This window comes from Salmo trutta, chromosome 2 (assembly GCF_901001165.1).
Source record: "Salmo trutta chromosome 2, fSalTru1.1, whole genome shotgun sequence".
NCBI lineage: Eukaryota > Metazoa > Chordata > Actinopteri > Salmoniformes > Salmonidae > Salmo > Salmo trutta.
In genome coordinates this window covers 11459782-11478216 of record NC_042958.1, presented here as the reverse complement: position 1 = coordinate 11478216, position 18435 = coordinate 11459782, and the positions used below count along the sequence as shown (strand labels likewise).

The 18435-nt window shown below is 41.5% G+C and overlaps 1 protein-coding gene across 14 annotated transcripts in view; it reads left to right on the top strand.

Annotated features, from left to right (window-relative positions):
* Nucleotides 1-18435, top strand: part of LOC115150500 (histone-lysine N-methyltransferase 2C) — a 266608-nt gene that overhangs the window by 129423 nt on the left and 118750 nt on the right. For all 14 annotated transcript variants that reach the window (XM_029693877.1, XM_029693968.1, XM_029693922.1 and 11 more), the window contains exons 7-8: nt 9898-10060; nt 14163-14334. In XM_029693877.1, coding sequence (XP_029549737.1) covers nt 9898-10060; nt 14163-14334 — 335 coding nt within the window. The remainder of the gene's footprint in view (nt 1-9897; nt 10061-14162; nt 14335-18435) is intronic.

The window sequence follows — 18435 nt, the reverse complement described above, 5'->3', positions numbered from 1 at the left end:
CATTAAACCCCTACAACTCATCCAGAACGCCGCAGCCCGTCTGGTGTTCAACCTTCCCAAGTTCTCTCACGTCACCCCGCTCCTCCGCTCTCTCCACTGGCTTCCAGTTGAAGCTTGCATCCGCTACAAGACCATGGTGCTTGCCTACGGAGCCGTGAGGGGAACGGCACCTCCGTACCTTCAGGCTCTGATCAGTCCCTACACCCAAACGAGGGCACTGCGCTCATCCACTGCTGGACCCCCTACCTCTGAGGACACAGTTCCCGCTCAGCCCAGTCAAAACTGTTCGCTGCTCTGGCACCCCAATGGTGGAACAAGCTCCCTCACGACGCCAGGACAGCGGAGTCAATCACCACCTTCCGGAGACACCTGAAACACCACCTCTTTAAGGAATACCTGGGATAGGATAAAGTAATCCTTCTAACCCCTACCCTAAAAAGAATTAGATGCACTATTGCAAAGTGGTTGTTCCACTGGATATCATAAGGTGAATGCACCAATTTGTAAGTCGCTCTGGATAAGAGCGTCTGCTAAATGACTTAAATGTAAATGTAAATCCTCAAAACCTTCTCAATTAAATTTCAACTGCAAAGTAGTAAGTACAGTGAGGGGGAAAAAGGATTTGATCCCCTGCTAATTTAGTACGTTTGCCCACTGACAAAGAAATGATCAGTCTCTAATTTTAATGTTAGGTTTATTTGAACAGTGAGAGACAGAATAACAACAAAAATATCCAGAAAAACTTATGTCAAAAATGTTATAAATTGATTTGCATTTTAATGAGGGAAATAAGTATTTGAACCCTCTACAAAACATGATTTAGTACTTGGTGGCAAAACCCTTGTTGGCAATCACAGAGGTCCGGTAAATTTCTCAAATGTCTGGTAAATTTTAAATGCTGCCAGCCAAATGTCCAGCGCCATATTTTCCTAACGGAAACCCTGAGAGACACGCACACACACACACACACACACACACACACACACACACACACTGTAATGCACCTCACATAGACTTTTATTTGTACACATGTACACTCAGATGCTGCAGCCTGCTATACACTCACCCAGTTCTGAAATTCATACACACACACTGCTGACGCACGCACTACCCACACACACATGCCATCCTCACCTCCATATCATGTTCGCCTGATTGCATTTACACCCTAAATCAGCAACACTATCGGCAGATTGCTCCTTTAGCTGTCATCTGAAATGTCAGGCTTGTGTGTGTGTGTGTGTGTGTGTGTGTGTGTGTGTGTGTGTGTGTGTGTGTGTGTGTGTGTGTGTGTGTGTGCACGCATACACTAGAGTCTTTGTGTGAGTGTCTTATGGACAAGTATGTACAGTGCCTTCAGAAAATTCACACTTGACTTTTTCTACATTTTGTTGTTACCGCCTGAATTTGAAATTGATTAAATGTAAGTTTTGTGTCACTGTTCTACACACAATAGAGTCCATAATGTTAAAGTGGAATTTTGTTTGTTGAACATTTCAGAAATTAATAAAGAATGAAAAGTTCAAATTTACATTTTACATTTTAGCCATTTAGCAGACGCTCTTATCCAGAGCGACTTACAGTAGTGATCAAATGTCTTAAGGCATTACATATTCAACCCCTTTGTTATGGCAATCCTAAATGAGGTCAGGAGTAAAAATGTGCTTAATATATCACTTAAGTTGCATGGACTTGTGTTCAATGATAGTGGTTGACATGATTTTTGAATGACTACCCCATCTCTGTACCCCACGCATATAGATAATTGTAAAGTCCCTCAATCGAGTTGTGAATTTCAAGCACAGATTCAACCACAAAGACCAGGGAGGTATTTCAATGCTTCGCAGAGAAGGGCACAGATTGGTAAATATGTAAACATTTTTTAAAAAGCAGACACTGTATACCCCTTTGAGCATGGTGAAGTTGTAAATTAGACTTTGTCTGGTGTATCAATACATCCATTCACTACAAGGATACAGGCATCCTTCCTAAATGATTTGCCGAAGAGGAAGGAATTTGCTCAGGGATTTCACCATGAGGCCAATGGTGATTTTGAAAATAATTAGAGTTTAATGGTTGTGATGTGAGAGCTGAGGATAGATGAATAACATTGTAGTTACTCCACAATACTAACCTAAATGACAGTCAAAAGAAGGAACCCTGTACAGAATACAAATATTCCAAAATATGCACCCTGTTTGCAACAAGGCACTAAACTAATACTGCAAAAAATGTGGCAAAGAAATTATATTTTTGTCATGAATACAAATCATTATGTTCGGGGGAAATGCAACACAATGCACCACTCAGTACCACATATTTTCAAGCTTGGTGGTGGCTGTATCATGTTATGGGTATGCTGGTCATCGGCAAACACTAGGGAGTTTTTTAGGATAAAAAATCTATAAGCTATAATCACAGGCAAAATCCTAGAGGAAAACCTTTTCAGTCTGCTTTTCAACAGACACTGGGAGACAAAATCACCATAGACTTAAACACAAGGTCAAATATATGCTGGAGTTGCTTACCAAGATGACGTTCAATGTTCCTGAGTGGCCTAGTTACAATTTTGACTTAAATCGTCTTGAAAATCTATGCCAACCCTTGAAAATGGCTGTCTTGCAATGATCAACAATCAACTTGACAGAGGTTTTCGATTTTTAAAAAGAATAATGGGCAAATATTGTACAATCCAGATATGCATAGCTCTTGGAGACTTACATAAAGACTCACAGCTGTAATCACTGCCAAAGGTGCTTTTACAAAGTATTGACTAAAGTGTGTGAATACTTATGTAAATGAATCTGTATTTCATTGTCAATAAATTAGCAAATATTTCAAAATGTTTTTGTATTTTGTCATTATGGGTTATTGTGTGTAGGTAGGTGAGAGAAAAACATCAAGGGGTATGAATACTTTCTAAAGGCACTGTGTTCCTTATGGATGAGTGTGTTCCTTATGGATGAGTGTGTATCTAACTATACATTGTGTAGGCCTATCTGTGTGTGTGTGTGCTTGTGTGTGTGTGTGTGTGTGTGTGTGAGAGCTTGTGCTAATAGCACTACAGAAACACCATTGTTTTTCGGCTGAGGAGGCCGGCAGGCTGTGTGTTGGTTGCCCAGGCAGTTCCCTCCCTCCCTTTCCACCGGTGGTATTCTGCCCCTCCAGTGTGAGTTGACAGGGTCTGGCATTAGGACATCAGGATAATCTTTCAGACCCTTACAATGTAGCCCTGATTTTTAAGATGCCATCGCCTTCTCTCCTGTTGAAGTGCCAGCTTTCGAGAGGAAAGATTACTGTATGCTCGACTGACTCATTGATATGTCTGCCGACAGGCCCAACACGACACCGGACAGGTTTTTGTGAACTCACTATTGCAGCGTGTGTTAGGTTATACTATTAGATTTGCATAGGTAGTTGGATATGTTGTCATTTTGTTAGATATTTAAAATCTTAAATCAACGGGTTTCTAAGTTGTACTTGAGTATGGTGTTGTGTCACTAGTATTTATTAAGGATTAGCTGCTGACAAGGCATCAGCTGCTCTTCCTGGTGTCCAAACAGGAATAAAACAATACCTAGTATTAAAACAAAGGCCTACATAAAGCATTATACATATGTACATTGCTCTATTACTACAAATGTTCAGTATAAAATATATTACAATATTTCAATATTATTACAGTTTGTGTGTGTGGAGTGCTTGTGTTAGTGTGTGTATGCGTGCCTCTTCACAGACCGCGTTGTGCCGTGCTCGATTTTGTTACTTAATGTGAAAGAGTTCCAAGTAGTCATGGCTCTATGTAGTACTTTGTGCTTCCCAGAGTCTGTTCTGGACTTGGACTGTGAAGAGACCCCTGGTGGCATGTCTTATAGGGTATGAGTTTCTGGGCTGTGTGTTCACTGTTTGAACAGACAGTTCAGTGCTTTACACGTCAATGCCTCTCACAAAGACGAGTAGTGATGCAGTCAATCTCCTCTACTTTGAGTCAGGAGAGATTGACATGTGTTTTATTGATATTAGCCCTCCATGTGCATTTAAGTTCTGGTTGAACTGTAATTTGCCTGTGTCCTTTGTGGCACAACTGAGCAGTAGTCCAGGTGTGAATAACTAGGGCCTGTTGGACTTGTTTGGTTGATTGTGATGTCTCCATCTTAGCTACTGTTGCATTTTGTATTTTTATTTAACCTTTATTTAACTAGGCAAGTCAGTTAAGAACACATTCTTATTTACAATGATGGCCTACCAAAAGGCCTTCTGCGGGGACAGAGCCTGGGATAAAAAATAAATAAAATATAAATATAGGACGAAACACACGTCATGACAAGAGAGACAACACTACATAGAGACCTAAGACGACAACATAGCAAGGCAGCAACACATGACAACACAGCATGGTAGCAACACAACATAACAACAACATGGTAGTAGCACAAAAAATGGTACAAACATTATTGGGCAGAGTCAACAGCACAAAGGGCAAGAAGGTGGAGACAACAATACATCACACAAAGCAGCCACAACTGTCAGTAAGAGTGTCCATGATTGAGTCTTTGAATGAAGAGATTGAGATAAAACTGTCCAGTTTGAGTGTTTGTTTCAGCTAGTTCCAGTCGCTAGCTGAAATGCCAGTTTACATTCAAGGTTTAGACAAGCAGTTTAGTCTCGTTCAATTGCCACAATTTGTCCCAAATACAATGGTTTTTGTTGTTGATATATTTAAGATGAGCATATTACTATCCACTCATTGTAAAACCCACTGCAGCTCTTTGTTGCAGTGATTTCACTGGCTGTGGTATCTAATGTTGAGTCATCAGCGTACATAGACACACAAGCTTTACTCAAGGTTAGTGGTAGGTAGGTCATTAGTAAAAATAGGAGAAAGTAAGAAGCCAAGACCGCTACCTTGAGGTTTACTTTGTGTTAGAGAGGCTTCCATTAATAAAGAATACCCTCCGTTTTCTGATAGATGGGTAACTATCGATCCACAATATGGCAAAGGATGTAAAGCCATAAGTTTTTTTCAACAGCAGACTATGATCGATAATGTCAAAACCTTGCGCTGAAGTCTAACAGAACAGCTCCCACTACCTCTTTATTATCAATTTCTTTCAGCGCCAAAAGGACCAAAAGGCTTCTCAACAGCTTCTACCCCAAGCCGTAAGACTGCTGAACAATTAATACATTCGCCACCGGACTATTTACATTGACCCTCCCCCCTTCCTTTTGTACACTGCTACTACTCGTTGTTTGTCTATGCATAGTTACTTCACCCCTACCTACATGTACAAATTACCTCAACTAACCTGTAGCCCTGCACATTGACTCGGTACCGGTACCCCCTGTATATAGCCTCGTTATTCTTATTGTGTTACTTTTTATTATTTTTTACTTTAGTCTATTTGGTAAATATTTTCTTAACTCTTATTGAACTGCACTGTTGGTTAAGGGCTTGTAAGTAAGCATTTCACGGTAGGGTCTACACTTTTCGGCGCATGTGACAAATAGTTTGATTTGACCCCCTGTAAGCGTGCTTAAAGTCAATGTTAAGTTTGTTTACTGTGAAATATAGCTTTCACCTGGATTCAGTCTATGAGCCCTTATTGGTGTCACTTGTTAAATTCAATCAGTGTAGATGAAGGGGAGGAGATAGGCTAACCCTTCTCCTACAATTTCTGTGGCCCCGTGGAAATATAAGTATCATAAAGAAATCCCCATCAAAATCCATCTGTTTAAGCTAGAGGTATCTGCAGTGTTCGTCAGACCATGAGACATCCTGAAACTCAGTCTTCTCACAAAAACGTCTGTAGCGTCCGAATGGTTTGGTCTACAAACTACTATGACCACTCTGTAGAAAGAACAGCATCACAGGAATCATCTGATGTCGTAACAGCCTCTTCTGCCAACTTCTGTCTGTATCATCCGAACAGTTTGGGCTACACATCTCTGTGGAAAGGTGATTCTCTCACGTACATGTCGGTTGTTTTCCTCTAGGATGCCCACAAGATTCAAATCAAATTTTATTTGTCACATACATGTGATAAGTAGATGTTATTGCAGGTGTAGCGAAATGCTTGTGCTTCTAGCTCCGACAGTGCAGTAATATCTAACAAATTACACAACATAAACACATAAGTAGGAATGAATATATACATATATGGACGAACGATGTCAGAGCGGAACGGACTAAGATGCATTAGAACAGTATATGCATATGAGATGAGTAATGCCAGAAATGTAAACATTAAGTGACTAAGATACCATAGAATAGTATAGAATACAGTATATACATATTAGATGAGTAATGCTAGACATGTAAACATTAAGTGACTAAGATACTGTAGAATAGTATAGAATACAGTATATACATATGAGATGAGTAATGCCAGATATGTAAACATTAAGTGACTAAGATACTGTAGAATAGTATAGAATACAGTATATACATATTAGATGAGTAATGCCAGACATGTAAACATTAAGTGACTAAGATACCGTAGAATAGTATAGAATACAGTATATACATATTAGATGAGTAATGCCAGATATGTAAACATTAAGTGACTAGTGTTCCATTCCTTAAAGTGACCAGTGATTTCTAGTCTATGCCTATAGGCAGCAGCCTCAAATGTGCTAGTGATGGTTGTTTAACAGTCTAATGGTCTTGAGATAGATGCTGAAAAGAGACTCGTCAGAAAGTCCCCAGTACCAATTCAAAAAATGAATGGAATGGAGATTGCTAAAATAAGGGTTTCAATACATGTAAAACAAATATAAAAAAAGAATACAGTATATAAATAGTTTCCTGGTCATTCTTATATCCCTCAGATATAGGATGGACACATCAGAACAAACTTCCTTTCCATTTTTGGGAGGGTAACATCTGTTTCATGTTAGGAATCTGGTATTCAATGTGTTTCTATGGGCTAATAGCATTAATGACATATTCAATGTTTCATCAAGTATTTGTTACATAACCAAAAGTGGTCTTAAAATTCTAAATCAAATGGCTAAATGATCTTTGGTTTGACTATCTTTAAACAATTTCATATGTTCGCTTAGTGGAACGAATTGAGGCTGTTCTGAATATTATAAGTGTGTTACTGAGTCTAGTTAGCTACCATCTTCAGTGATTTTCCATTCAAGTTGTCAGTACCAGGTGGTTTGTCATTATCGATAGAAAACAATCATTTTTTACACTTCTTCCACACTAGAAATGACTGCTTGTCTTTCATCATTTTTCATTAATGCATGGATATGAAGGTTCAGAGTTTGTTGGCCTGTCATGCCTAAGTTTGCTAATCTTGCCAGTGAAAAAGTCATTGGCAATTACAGTATGTTTGCCAATCATCTGTGCAGCCAGACTTATTTGCCAGTCCCTTTGCAGTTTTTGAATTCCTCATCAATCACTGAGATTTAGATGTTTTTTACAGTCAGTTTCTTAATGGGTGCGTGCTTATCATTACCTGGAAGAAACAATTGTATAATTACCCTCTTCATACTACTGAGCCAAGCTGTACTGTGCTTCCCTGGTTACGCTTCCACCAAAGAGAACTAAGGAGAGGCAGAGAAAGCTAAAGAAGAGAAGGAGAGAGTGAGCAACATAAGTGCTGACTTGAACCATTTTAACTTCAAGGCCCCATTCTTTCTCGGCTCTTGACAGTTTTCATTATTCAAAGGAGAACTCACATTCTCTGGCCACGGAAATGTCAATGTATATTCAGGTGCTAGAGCCAGGTTTGCTCGCCTTGACCAGAGCACCTCATTTAGGCAGTCTATTTTTTTTTATTTTTTATGTTTTTACTTTAAATCGCAATTCTCTACTATTACAGAGGTTGGCTTCAATTTGAACCTGGGTTTTGAATCCAATATGCTTTTATTTTCTTCATTTCACTGGCGAGGCCTGACAAAAACGAATGAGATTTTATGTGGAAAAGCACCAATGCTTTTTTAGGCTGGGGAGGTCAGAGCCCAGAGCCTGGGGAGGTCAATACCTAGCGATTGTCGTCAACGTGTGAATTAGTGTGACATTTTTGTAAAGCTTGTAGTAAGTGCTGAAACTGAAATATGGAGCCAGTGCTAAATTGGCCGTAAATATGACGCATATGGTTCCAGCCTCCAATCACGATGCCTGACAACCTGAGCAGCTCAACCAGGGGTCTGTTCAGAACGTTCCGATTTGAAATGTATTGTATACAACCAATATGATTGTCTGTCATCTTGATAGGCAATTGTCAGGCTCTACTTGTTCCATTTCGATCTGTAACTTTTCAAAAGGTTTCAAATCACTGAATACCCCTGGTTTCTTCTCGAAAATGACCAGGTTGTTTTCTTATAGGCGTTAACCTCTCTGGGGTATGTGGGACGATTTCGTCCCACCTACGTAACAGCTACTGAAATTCCAGTGGCGCGATTTTTGAATCGTTAGAAATACTATTACTTCAATTTCTCAAACATATGACTATTTTACAGCTATTTAAAGACAAGAATCTCGTTAATCTAACCCCACTGTCCGATTTCAAAAAGGCTTTACAACGAAAGCAAAACATTAGATTATGTCAGCAGAGTGCCCAGCCAGAAAAAATCAGACAGCCATTTTTCAAGCTAGCATATAATGTCACACAAACCCAAACCACAGCTAAATGCAGCACTAACCTTTGATGATCTTCATCAGATGACACACCTAGGACATTGTGTTATACAATACATGCATGTCTGTTCAATCAAGTTCATATTTATATCAAAAAACAGCTTTTTGCATTAGCATGTGACGTTCAGAAAACGCATAACCCCCGGCAAACTTCCGTTGAATTTACTAACAGTTTGCTAAATTACTCACGATAAACGTTCACAAAAAGCATAACAATTATTTTAAGAATTATAGATACATTACTCCTCTATGCACTCGATATGTCCGATTTTAAAATAGCTTTTCGGATGAAGCACATTTTGCAATAATCTAAGTACATAGCCCGGCATTACAGGGCTAGCTATTTAGATACCCACCCAGGTCAGCCTCCACCAAAATCACATTTCCTATAAGAAAAATGTTCTTACCTTGCTTGTTCTTCATCAGAATACACTGCCAGGACTTCTACTTCAATAACAAATGTTGGTTTGGTCCCAAATAATCCATCGTTATATCCAAACAGCGACGTTTTGTTCGTGAGTTCTAGAATGCTTCTTCACGGTCCCGCGCATGGCGCATTGGCGTGTCAAAAATGTCTAAATATTCCATTACCGTACTTCGAAGCATGTCAACCGCTGTTTAAAACCAATTTTTATGCCATTTATGTCGTAGAGAAGTGATAATATTCCGACCGGGAGTATGCATTGAGCCTAAACAGCCGAATAAAATTTCTCCTCGGGAGCGACTCATGCACGCGCATCATTCAAAGGTCCTCTGAGCATCCACTTACAAAAGGCGATAATCTGTTTCAACCTGAGGCTCCCTCGTAAACCTTCAGGTTTTTCGCGGGCTCTGAGAGCCTATTGGAGCCCTGGGAATTGTCACGTTACAGCTAAGATCCTTACTTTTCAATAAAAAGATGCAAGACGCACGACTCCTTGTCAGACAGGGTACTTCCTGCTTGAAACCTTGTCAGGTTTTTGCCTGCCATAGGAGTTCTGTTATACTCAGACACCATTCAAACAGTTTTAGAAAATTCAGAGTGTTTTCTATCCAAACCTGAACAATAATATGCATATTCTAGCTTCTGAGTTGGTGTAGGAGGCAGTTAAAAATGGGAACATATTTTTTCCAAAATTCTCAATACTGCCCCCTAGCCCAGACAGGTTAATGAGTGAACCAGAAAAACAAAGTATTCGAACTAGCTTTCTTAATCATTGTCTTTCTCTCTTTCGCTGTCTCATGCTCTCTCTCTCTGTGTTTTGCAGTGCTGTGCATACTGTAAGCGCCTTGGGGCATCCATCAAGTGCTGTGAGGAGGGCTGCTGCCGCTCGTACCATTTCCCCTGCGCTGCCGCCGCCGGAACATTCCAGGACCTGCGCCGACACACCCTCCTCTGCCCCGACCACCTCCAGCTGGCCTCACAAACATGTGAGTATAGATCCTGTGTTCCACTGGGAGAATGAGGACAACTAGATTACACTATAGATGTGAAACAAACAGCCTTGACTTGGTGTAGACTATATTGTCAGTGAGTGTCACGTAGGTACACTATATATACAAAAGTATGTGGACACCCCTTCAAATTAGTAGATTTGGCTATTTCAGCCACATCATTGCTGACAGGTGTATTTAAAATTCTGCCCTGCAATATTTGCACTGGTCAGCTAAGTGCTGTTATTAAGGTGGAAACGTCTAGGAGCAACACTATGGCTCAGCTGCGAAGTGGTAGGTCACACAAGCCCACAGAACGGGACCGCCGAGTGCTGAAGCGCGTAGCGCATAAAAATCCTCTGTCCTCGGTTGCAACACTCACTACCGAGTTCAAAACTGCCTCTGGAAGCAACGTCAGCACAAGAACTGTTCGTAAAGAGTTTCATAAAATGGGTTTCCATGGCCGAGCAGCCGCACGCACACAAGCCTAAGATCACCAGGCACAATTTCAACTGTCGGCTGGAGTGGTGTAAAGCTCGCCGCCATTGGACACTGGAGCAGTGGAAACGCATTCTCTGGAGTGATGAATCGAGCTTCGCCATCTGGCAGTCCGACAGACGAATCTGGGTTTGGCGAATGCCAGGAGAACGCTACCTGCTCCAATGCATAGTGCCAACTGTAAAGTTTGGTGGAAGAGGAATAATGGTCTGGGGCTGTTTTTCATGGTTCAGCCTAGGCCCCAGTGAAGGGAAATATTAACGCTACAGCATACAATGAGATTCTAGACGATTCAGCGCTTCCAACTTTGTGGCAACAGTTTGGGGGAGGCCCTTTCCTGTTTCATCATGACAATGCCCCCATACAGAAATGGTTTGTCAAGATAAGTGTGGAAGAACTTGACTGGCCTGCACAGAGCACTGACCTCAACCCCATCGAAGACCTTTCGGATGAATTGGAACGCCGACTGCGAGCCAGGCCTAGTTGCCCAACTGTGCCCGAGTTCACTAATGCTCTTATTGCTGAATGGAAGCAAGTCCCAGCAGCAATGTTCCAACATCTAGTGGAAAGCCTTCCCAGAAGAGTGGAGGCTGTTATCTTCTTATGGATCAAATCCCGTTAGCGGGATCGATTTGACAAAATCCGGTGAAATGGCAGAGCGCCAAATTAAATTATTAGAAATATTTTACTTTCATACAATCACAAGTGCAATACACCAAAATAAAGCTTAAGTTCTTGTTAATCCAGCCACCGTGTCAGATTTCAAAAAGGCTTTACGGCGAAAGCAACCCATGCTATTATCTGAGGACAGCGCCCCATCAAACAAACACATGACAATCATATTTCAACCCGCAAGGTGTGACACAAAACTCAGAAATAACGATATAATTCATGCATTACCTTTGAAGATCTTCTTCTGTTGGCACTCCAATATGTCCCATAAACATCACAAATGGTCCTTTTGTTCGATTAATTCAGTCGTTATGTCCCCAAAATGTCAATTTATTTGGCGCATTTGATTCAGGAAAAACACCAGTTCCAACTCGCCCAACATGACTAGAAATGATCTAAATTACCTGTAATCTGGGTCCAAACATTTCAAACAACTTTCCTAATCCAACTTTAGGTATTTTAAAGCGTAAATAATCAATACAATTTAAGACGGGATTAACTGTGTTCAATAGCGGATAAAATCAAAGTGGAGTGAGCTTCAGGTCGTGCGCCCCAAACAAAAAAGTACACTTGGCTCTACTCTCAGAAAGGAAAGGGCTACTTCTTCATTTCTCAAAGGAAAAACATCAACCAATTTCTAAAGACTGTTGACATCTAGTGGAAGCCATAGGAACTGCAAGCGTATTTCTATTAAACGGGCTTGCCATAGAAAACTAATGGAAAACAGATTGACCTCCCAGGATGGATTGTGCTTGGGGTTTCGCCTGCCAAATCAGTTCTGTTATACTCACAGACATTATTCTAACAGTTTTAGAAACTTGAGTGTTTTCTATCCAAATCTACTAATAACATGCATATCCTAGCTTCTGGGCCTGAGTAGTAGGCAGTTTACTTTGGGCACGCTTTTCACCCGGACGTGAAAATACTGCCCCCTTTCCCAGAGAGGTTATAGCAGCAAAGGTGGACCAACTCCATATTAATGCCCATGATTTTGGAATGAGATGTTCGACGAGCAGGTGTCCACATACTTTTGGTCATGTGTATTATGAAATTAACTCAAATAACCCTTTTTATGCTTTCGCAGTGTGTTATATTCAAAGTGATGTTATTTTCTCATTGGATGAAATGTTTGGAAACATTTTTGCAGCGTTTACCCTAATGTTAGCCTAATGGTCCATGGCAGGTCACTCCAAAATAAAAGTTTGTCAGAGGCTTTCAAACCTCACGTGGTCCCATGTTGAAACAAGTCCACGTCCCAGGCCATCTGTTGTGTGAAATGTTCCTTTACCTTTTTATATCCAATATAATCGTATACGTGTTTCTATGTTTTGTAGTCAAAACGGAAGATTTTTTTCCCCCAATGGCATAATCTGATGTGTGTCGTGATTTCAACCAATTATGAGTAGTCATTGTCTACTAATTGGTTAAGATCACATGATGCACACCAGATGATGCCATTGGAACAACGTAACTTCCTTTTTGACTACAAAACATAACCGCAGCATTTTCACATACTGTACGTTGAAGTTGGGGCTTGGCGATATGGCCTAAAAATTTAGTTTTTTTTCTCAACCTTATGGGCGATTTACTATATCTCTATTTTTTTTAATGTTTTATCTAAGTAGGCTTTGTACAATTTAAGATCATATACACTACATTTCAAACAGTCTGTAATCTATAATGAATTCAGGGCTTTTGGAATTATACCTAGGCTAATATAATAATCACTGATCTGGCTTTCAAGTCTGTCTATGAAAATACACTTTTTTGTTACAAATTTAACTAGAACCATGAATAATGCACATTAACTAATACTGATTAACTTCTTGTAGCAGGCATTATAGAAAAAGGACACAGGCCTCATAAGCAATCTCTCAAGCACAAGGCCACATGCTAGTGAGTAGCCAGCTAATCTTTATATTTCAAGTTTAGCCAACTTGGATTTGTTTGCTAGACCAGTTGAATTGTTATAAACACACCCTTCTGTCCGTCTCCAACTGTTTGAACAACATGCTAGCCTGTCCACTTTGTTCAGATGTTGAAATCAAGTGGCCTGCCTTATTTCTTAGAATGAGAATAAGTTGCCAATTCCTTATATAATTGTGTTTTTTGCTTATATCACGTTTATTTAACATAGACTAGACCGCTAGTATAGCAGCCTATCGCTAACATGCTACTAGCAGTACGTGGTCTTCCTGTTTTAGTGTCTGTTCTGGGAGCAATTTGAGGAGTGGAGACAAAGGTATTGTTAGAAAGTTTAACTTTACAGTAAAATAATGTCTCAATGTCTTTGTGTCCATTTGACCAATTCTGCAAATAGTGAGTTGAAACCGATTGTCAGAGAGGAAGAAGTGATCTCTCATCTTTGTTGTTGTGGCAGGGGGAGGAACTTGATGTGTGTCTAAATGGGAAGGTGCACAGTTACAGCAAAAGGAGCAGACGAGACCAAAAAGAAAACATGACACAAACACTCATAAAAAAATAACCACCCCTCCCCTTTTGATTCTTGCAATACAGTCATTTTGGAACATCGCTCTAAAAGATCAATTCTAATTAGTTTAATATATCGCCCAGCCCCAGTTAGGGTAGTGCTTGAGATTATTAATATTAAGTTGAACGATTTAGAAATTTCCCTTTTTAATATAGTGCCTCCCTGAACTGTCTTTTTTAGTATTATGTCCCCTCCCTGAACTGTCTTTTTTAGTATTATGTCCCCTCCCTGAACTGTCTTTTTTAGTATTATGTCCCCTCCCTGAACTGTCTTTTTTAGTATTATGTCCCCTCCCTGAACTGTCTTTTTTAGTATTATGTCCCCTCCCTGAACTGTCTTTTTTAGTATTATGTCCCCTCCCTGAACTGTCTTTTTTAGTATTATGTCCCTTTCCTAAACTGTCCCTTTTCAGTATTTTTTTCTTCTCCTTACCCACAGCTAAAGAGGAGGTGAAGTGCTTGTTGTGTGACAGTGCTGGGGACCTGCAGGACCAGCTCTTCTGTACCACGTGTGGGCAGCACTACCACGGGGCGTGTTTGGACGTGGGTGTTACCCCCCTGAAGAGGGCCGGCTGGCAGTGCCCCGAGTGCAAAGTCTGTTTGACCTGCAGGTAGGGGTCGACTCTGTAGCAAAACTTACCAGATGTGAGCTTGTTAATTAACTGTATGCACTAGTAGCCACTGTGCTAGTTAGCTGTATGCATTAGTAGTCGTTTTACTAGTAGCTGTGTTTGCTAGTAGCTGTGTTTTGCTTGTAGCTGTGTGTGCTAGTTGGCGGTGTTTGCTAGTTGGCGGTGTTTGCTAGTTGGCGGTGTGTGCTAGTAGCTGTGTGTGCTAGTAGCTGTGTGTGCTAGTAGCTGTGTGTGCTAGTAGCTGTGTGTGCTAGTAGCTGTGTGTGCTAGTAGCTGTGTGTGCTAGTTGGCGGTGTTTGCTAGTAGCTGTGTGCTAGTTGGCGGTGTGGGCTAGTTGGCGGTGTGGGCTAGTTGGCGGTGTGGGCTAGTTGGCGGTGTGGGCTAGTTGGCGGTGTGGGCTAGTTGGCGGTGTGGGCTAGTTGGCGGTGTGGGCTAGTTGGCGGTGTGGGCTAGTTGGCGGTGTGGGCTAGTTGGCGGTGTGGGCTAGTTGGCGGTGTGTGCTAGTTGGCGGTGTGTGCTAGTTGGCGGTGTGTGCTAGTTGGCGGTGTGTGCTAGTTGGCGGTGTGTGCTAGTTGGCGGTGTGTGCTAGTTGGCGGTGTGTGCTAGTTGGCGGTGTGTGCTAGTTGGCGGTGTGTGCTAGTTGGCGGTGTGTGCTAGGAGCTGTGTGTGCTAGTTGGCTGTGTGTGCTAGTTGGCTGTGTGTGCTAGTTGGCTGTGTGTGCTAGTTGGCTGTGTGTGCTAGTTGGCTGTGTGTGCTAGTTGGCTGTGTGTGCTAGTTGGCTGTGTGTGCTAGTTGGCTGTGTGTGCTAGTTGGCTGTGTGTGCTAGTTGGCTGTGTGTGCTAGTTGGCTGTGTGTGCTAGTTGGCTGTGTGTGCTAGTTGGCTGTGTGTGCTAGTTGGCGGTGTGTGCTAGTTTGCTGTGTTTTGCTTGTAGCTGTGTGCTAGTTGGTGATGTTTGCTAGTATGCTGTGTTTTGCTTGTAGCTGTGTGTGCTAGTAGCTGTGTGTGCTAGTAGCTGTGTGTGCTAGTAGCTGTGTGTGCTAGTTGGCTGTGTGTGCTAGTTGGCTGTGTGTGCTAGTTGGCTGTGTGTGCTAGTTGGCTGTGTGTGCTAGTTGGCTGTGTGTGCTAGTTGGCTGTGTGTGCTAGTAGCTGTGTGTGCTAGTAGGCGGTGTGTGCTAGTTGGCGGTGTGTGCTAGTTGGCGGTGTGTGCTAGTTGGCGGTGTGTGCTAGTTGGCGGTGTGTGCTAGTAGCTGCGTGTGCTAGTAGCTGCGTGTGCTAGTTGGCGGTGTTTGCTAGTAGCTGCGTTTGCTAGTAGCTGCGTGTGGTGTGGTCACCCACCCCGAGACCTTAAGTAGTGTTGTACAACCAGGGTTTGACAGGGTAATGGCTAGCAGGCTAGTTTTGGAACCAAAATTATTTTCCAATCGTTTCATTCTGAACAGAACCACTATTTATTTTTTTGTTCTGTTCCACTGTTCCGACCTCGATTACCTCGACTAACCTGTACCACCGCACATCGACTCGGTACCAGTACCCCCTGTATATATCAAACATCAAATTGATTAGAGTTGCAGACTGGCCAATAAAAAGAAAAGATTCAAATGGGCAAAAGATCACAGACACTGGATAGAGGAACTCTGCCTAGAAGGCCAGCATCCCGGAGTCGCCTCTTCACTGTTGATGTTGAGTGTTTTTTTGCGGGTACTATTTAATGAAGCTTCCAGTTGAGGACTTGTGAGGCGTCTGTTTCTCAAACTGGACGCTCTAATGTACTTGTCCTCTTGCTCAGTTGTGCACCGGGGCCTCCCACTCCTCTTTCTATTCTGGTCAGAGCCAGTTTGCGCTGTTCTGTGAAGGGAGTAGTACACAGCGTTGTACGAGATCTTCAGTTTCTTGGCAATTTCTCGCATGGAATAGCCTTAATTTCTCAGAACAAGAATAGACTGACGAGTTTCAGAAGAAAGTTATTTGTTTCTGGCCATTTTGACCCTGTAATCGAACCCACAAATGCTGATACTCAACCAGTCTAAAGAAGGCCAGTTGTATTGCTTCTTTAATCAGGACATCAGTTTTCAGCTGTGCTAACAATTGCAAAAGGGTTTTCTAATGATCAATTAGCCTTTTACAATTATTAACTTGGATTAGTTAACACAAGTGCCATTGGAACACAGGAGTGATGGTTGCTGATAATGGGCCTACGTAGATATTCCATTAAAAAATCTGCCATTTCCAGCTACAATAATAATTTACAGCATTAACAATGTCTACACTGTGTTTCTGACCAATGTGATGTTATTTTAACGGACAAAAAAAAATTGCTTTTCTTTCTTTTTTTTCTTTTTAAAAAAGGACATTTCTAAGTTACCCCAAACTTTTGAACGGTAGTGTGTGTGTGTGTGTGTGTGTGTGTGTGTATTATATATATTTTTTTATGTAACCTTTTATTTAACTAGGCATTGCTGTAGCGTTAAGATTTCCCTTCACTGGGTCTAAGGGGCCTAGCCCGAACCATGAAAAACAGCCCCAGATCATTATTCTTCCTCCACCGAACTTTACAGTTGGCACTATGCATTGGGGCAGGTAGAGTTCTCCTGGCATCCGCCAAACCCAGATTCATCCGTCGGACTACCAGATGGTGAAGCGTGATTCATCACTCCAGAGAACCCGTTTCCACTGCTCCAGTGTCCAATGGCGGCGAGCTTTACACCACTCCAGCCAACGCTTGGCATTGCGCATGGTGATCTTAGGGTTGTGTGCAGCTGCGCTGCCATGGAAACCCATTTCATGAAGTTCCCGACAAGCAGTTCTTGTGTTGACTTTGCTTCCAGAGGCAGTTTGGAACTCGGTAGTGAGTGTTGCTTCCGGGGACAGACGATTTTCACAAGCTATGCTCTTCAGCACTTGTTGTTTCTGTTCTTACAGTTGACCAGGGTGTGTCTAGCAGGGCAGAAATTTGACAAACAGACTTGTTGGACAAGGGCATCCTATGAGAGTGCCTTGTTAAGTCACTGAGCTCTTCAGTAAGACCATTCTACTGCCAATGTTTGTCCATGGAGATTGCATAGCCATATGCTCGATTTTATACACCTGTCAGTAACGGGTGTGTCTGAAATAGCCAAATGTACTATTTTGAAGGGGTGTGCACACACACACACACACACACACACACACACACACACACACACACACACACACACACGTATACACAGTACCAGTCAAAAGTTTGGACAGATCTACTCATTCCAGAGTTTCTTTATTTTTACTGTTTTCTACATTGTAGAATAATCGCGAAGACATCAAAACTATGAAATAACACACATGGAATCATGTAGTAACCAAAAATATATTTTATATTTGAGATTCTTCAAAGTAGCCACCTTTTGCCTTGACAGCTTTGCACACTCTTGGCATTCTCTCAACCAGCTTCATGAGGTAGTCACCTGGAATACATTTAAATGAACAGGTGTGCCTTGTTAAAAGTTAATTTGTGGAATTTCTTACCTTCCTAATGCGTTTGAGCCAATCGGTTGTTTTGTGACAAGGTAGGGGTGGCATACAGAAAATAGTCCTATTTGGTAAAAGACCAAGTCCATATTATGGCAAGAACAGCTCAAATAAGCAACGAGAAAAGACAGTCCATTATTACTTTAATACATGAATGTCAGTCAATACGGAAAATATCAAGAACTTTGAAAGTTTCTTCAAGTGCAGTCGCAAAAACCATCGCTCGCTATGATAAAACCGGCTCAGGACAATGACCCAAAACACCTCTCCAGGCTGTGTAAGGGCTGTTTGACCAAGGAAAGTGCTGCATCAGCTGACCTGGCCTCCACAATCACCTGACCTGACCTCGACCCAATTGAGATGGTTTGGGATAAGTTGGACCGCAGAGTGAAGGAAAAGGAAAATAATTCCTCACGAAGCTGGTTGAGAGAATGCCAAGAGTGTGCATAGTTGTCATCCAGGCAAAATGTGGCTACTTTGAATAATCTGAAATGTAAAATATATTTTTATGGTTTACACTTTTTTGGTTACTACATGATTCCATTTGTGTTATTTCATAGTTTTGATGTCTTCGCTAT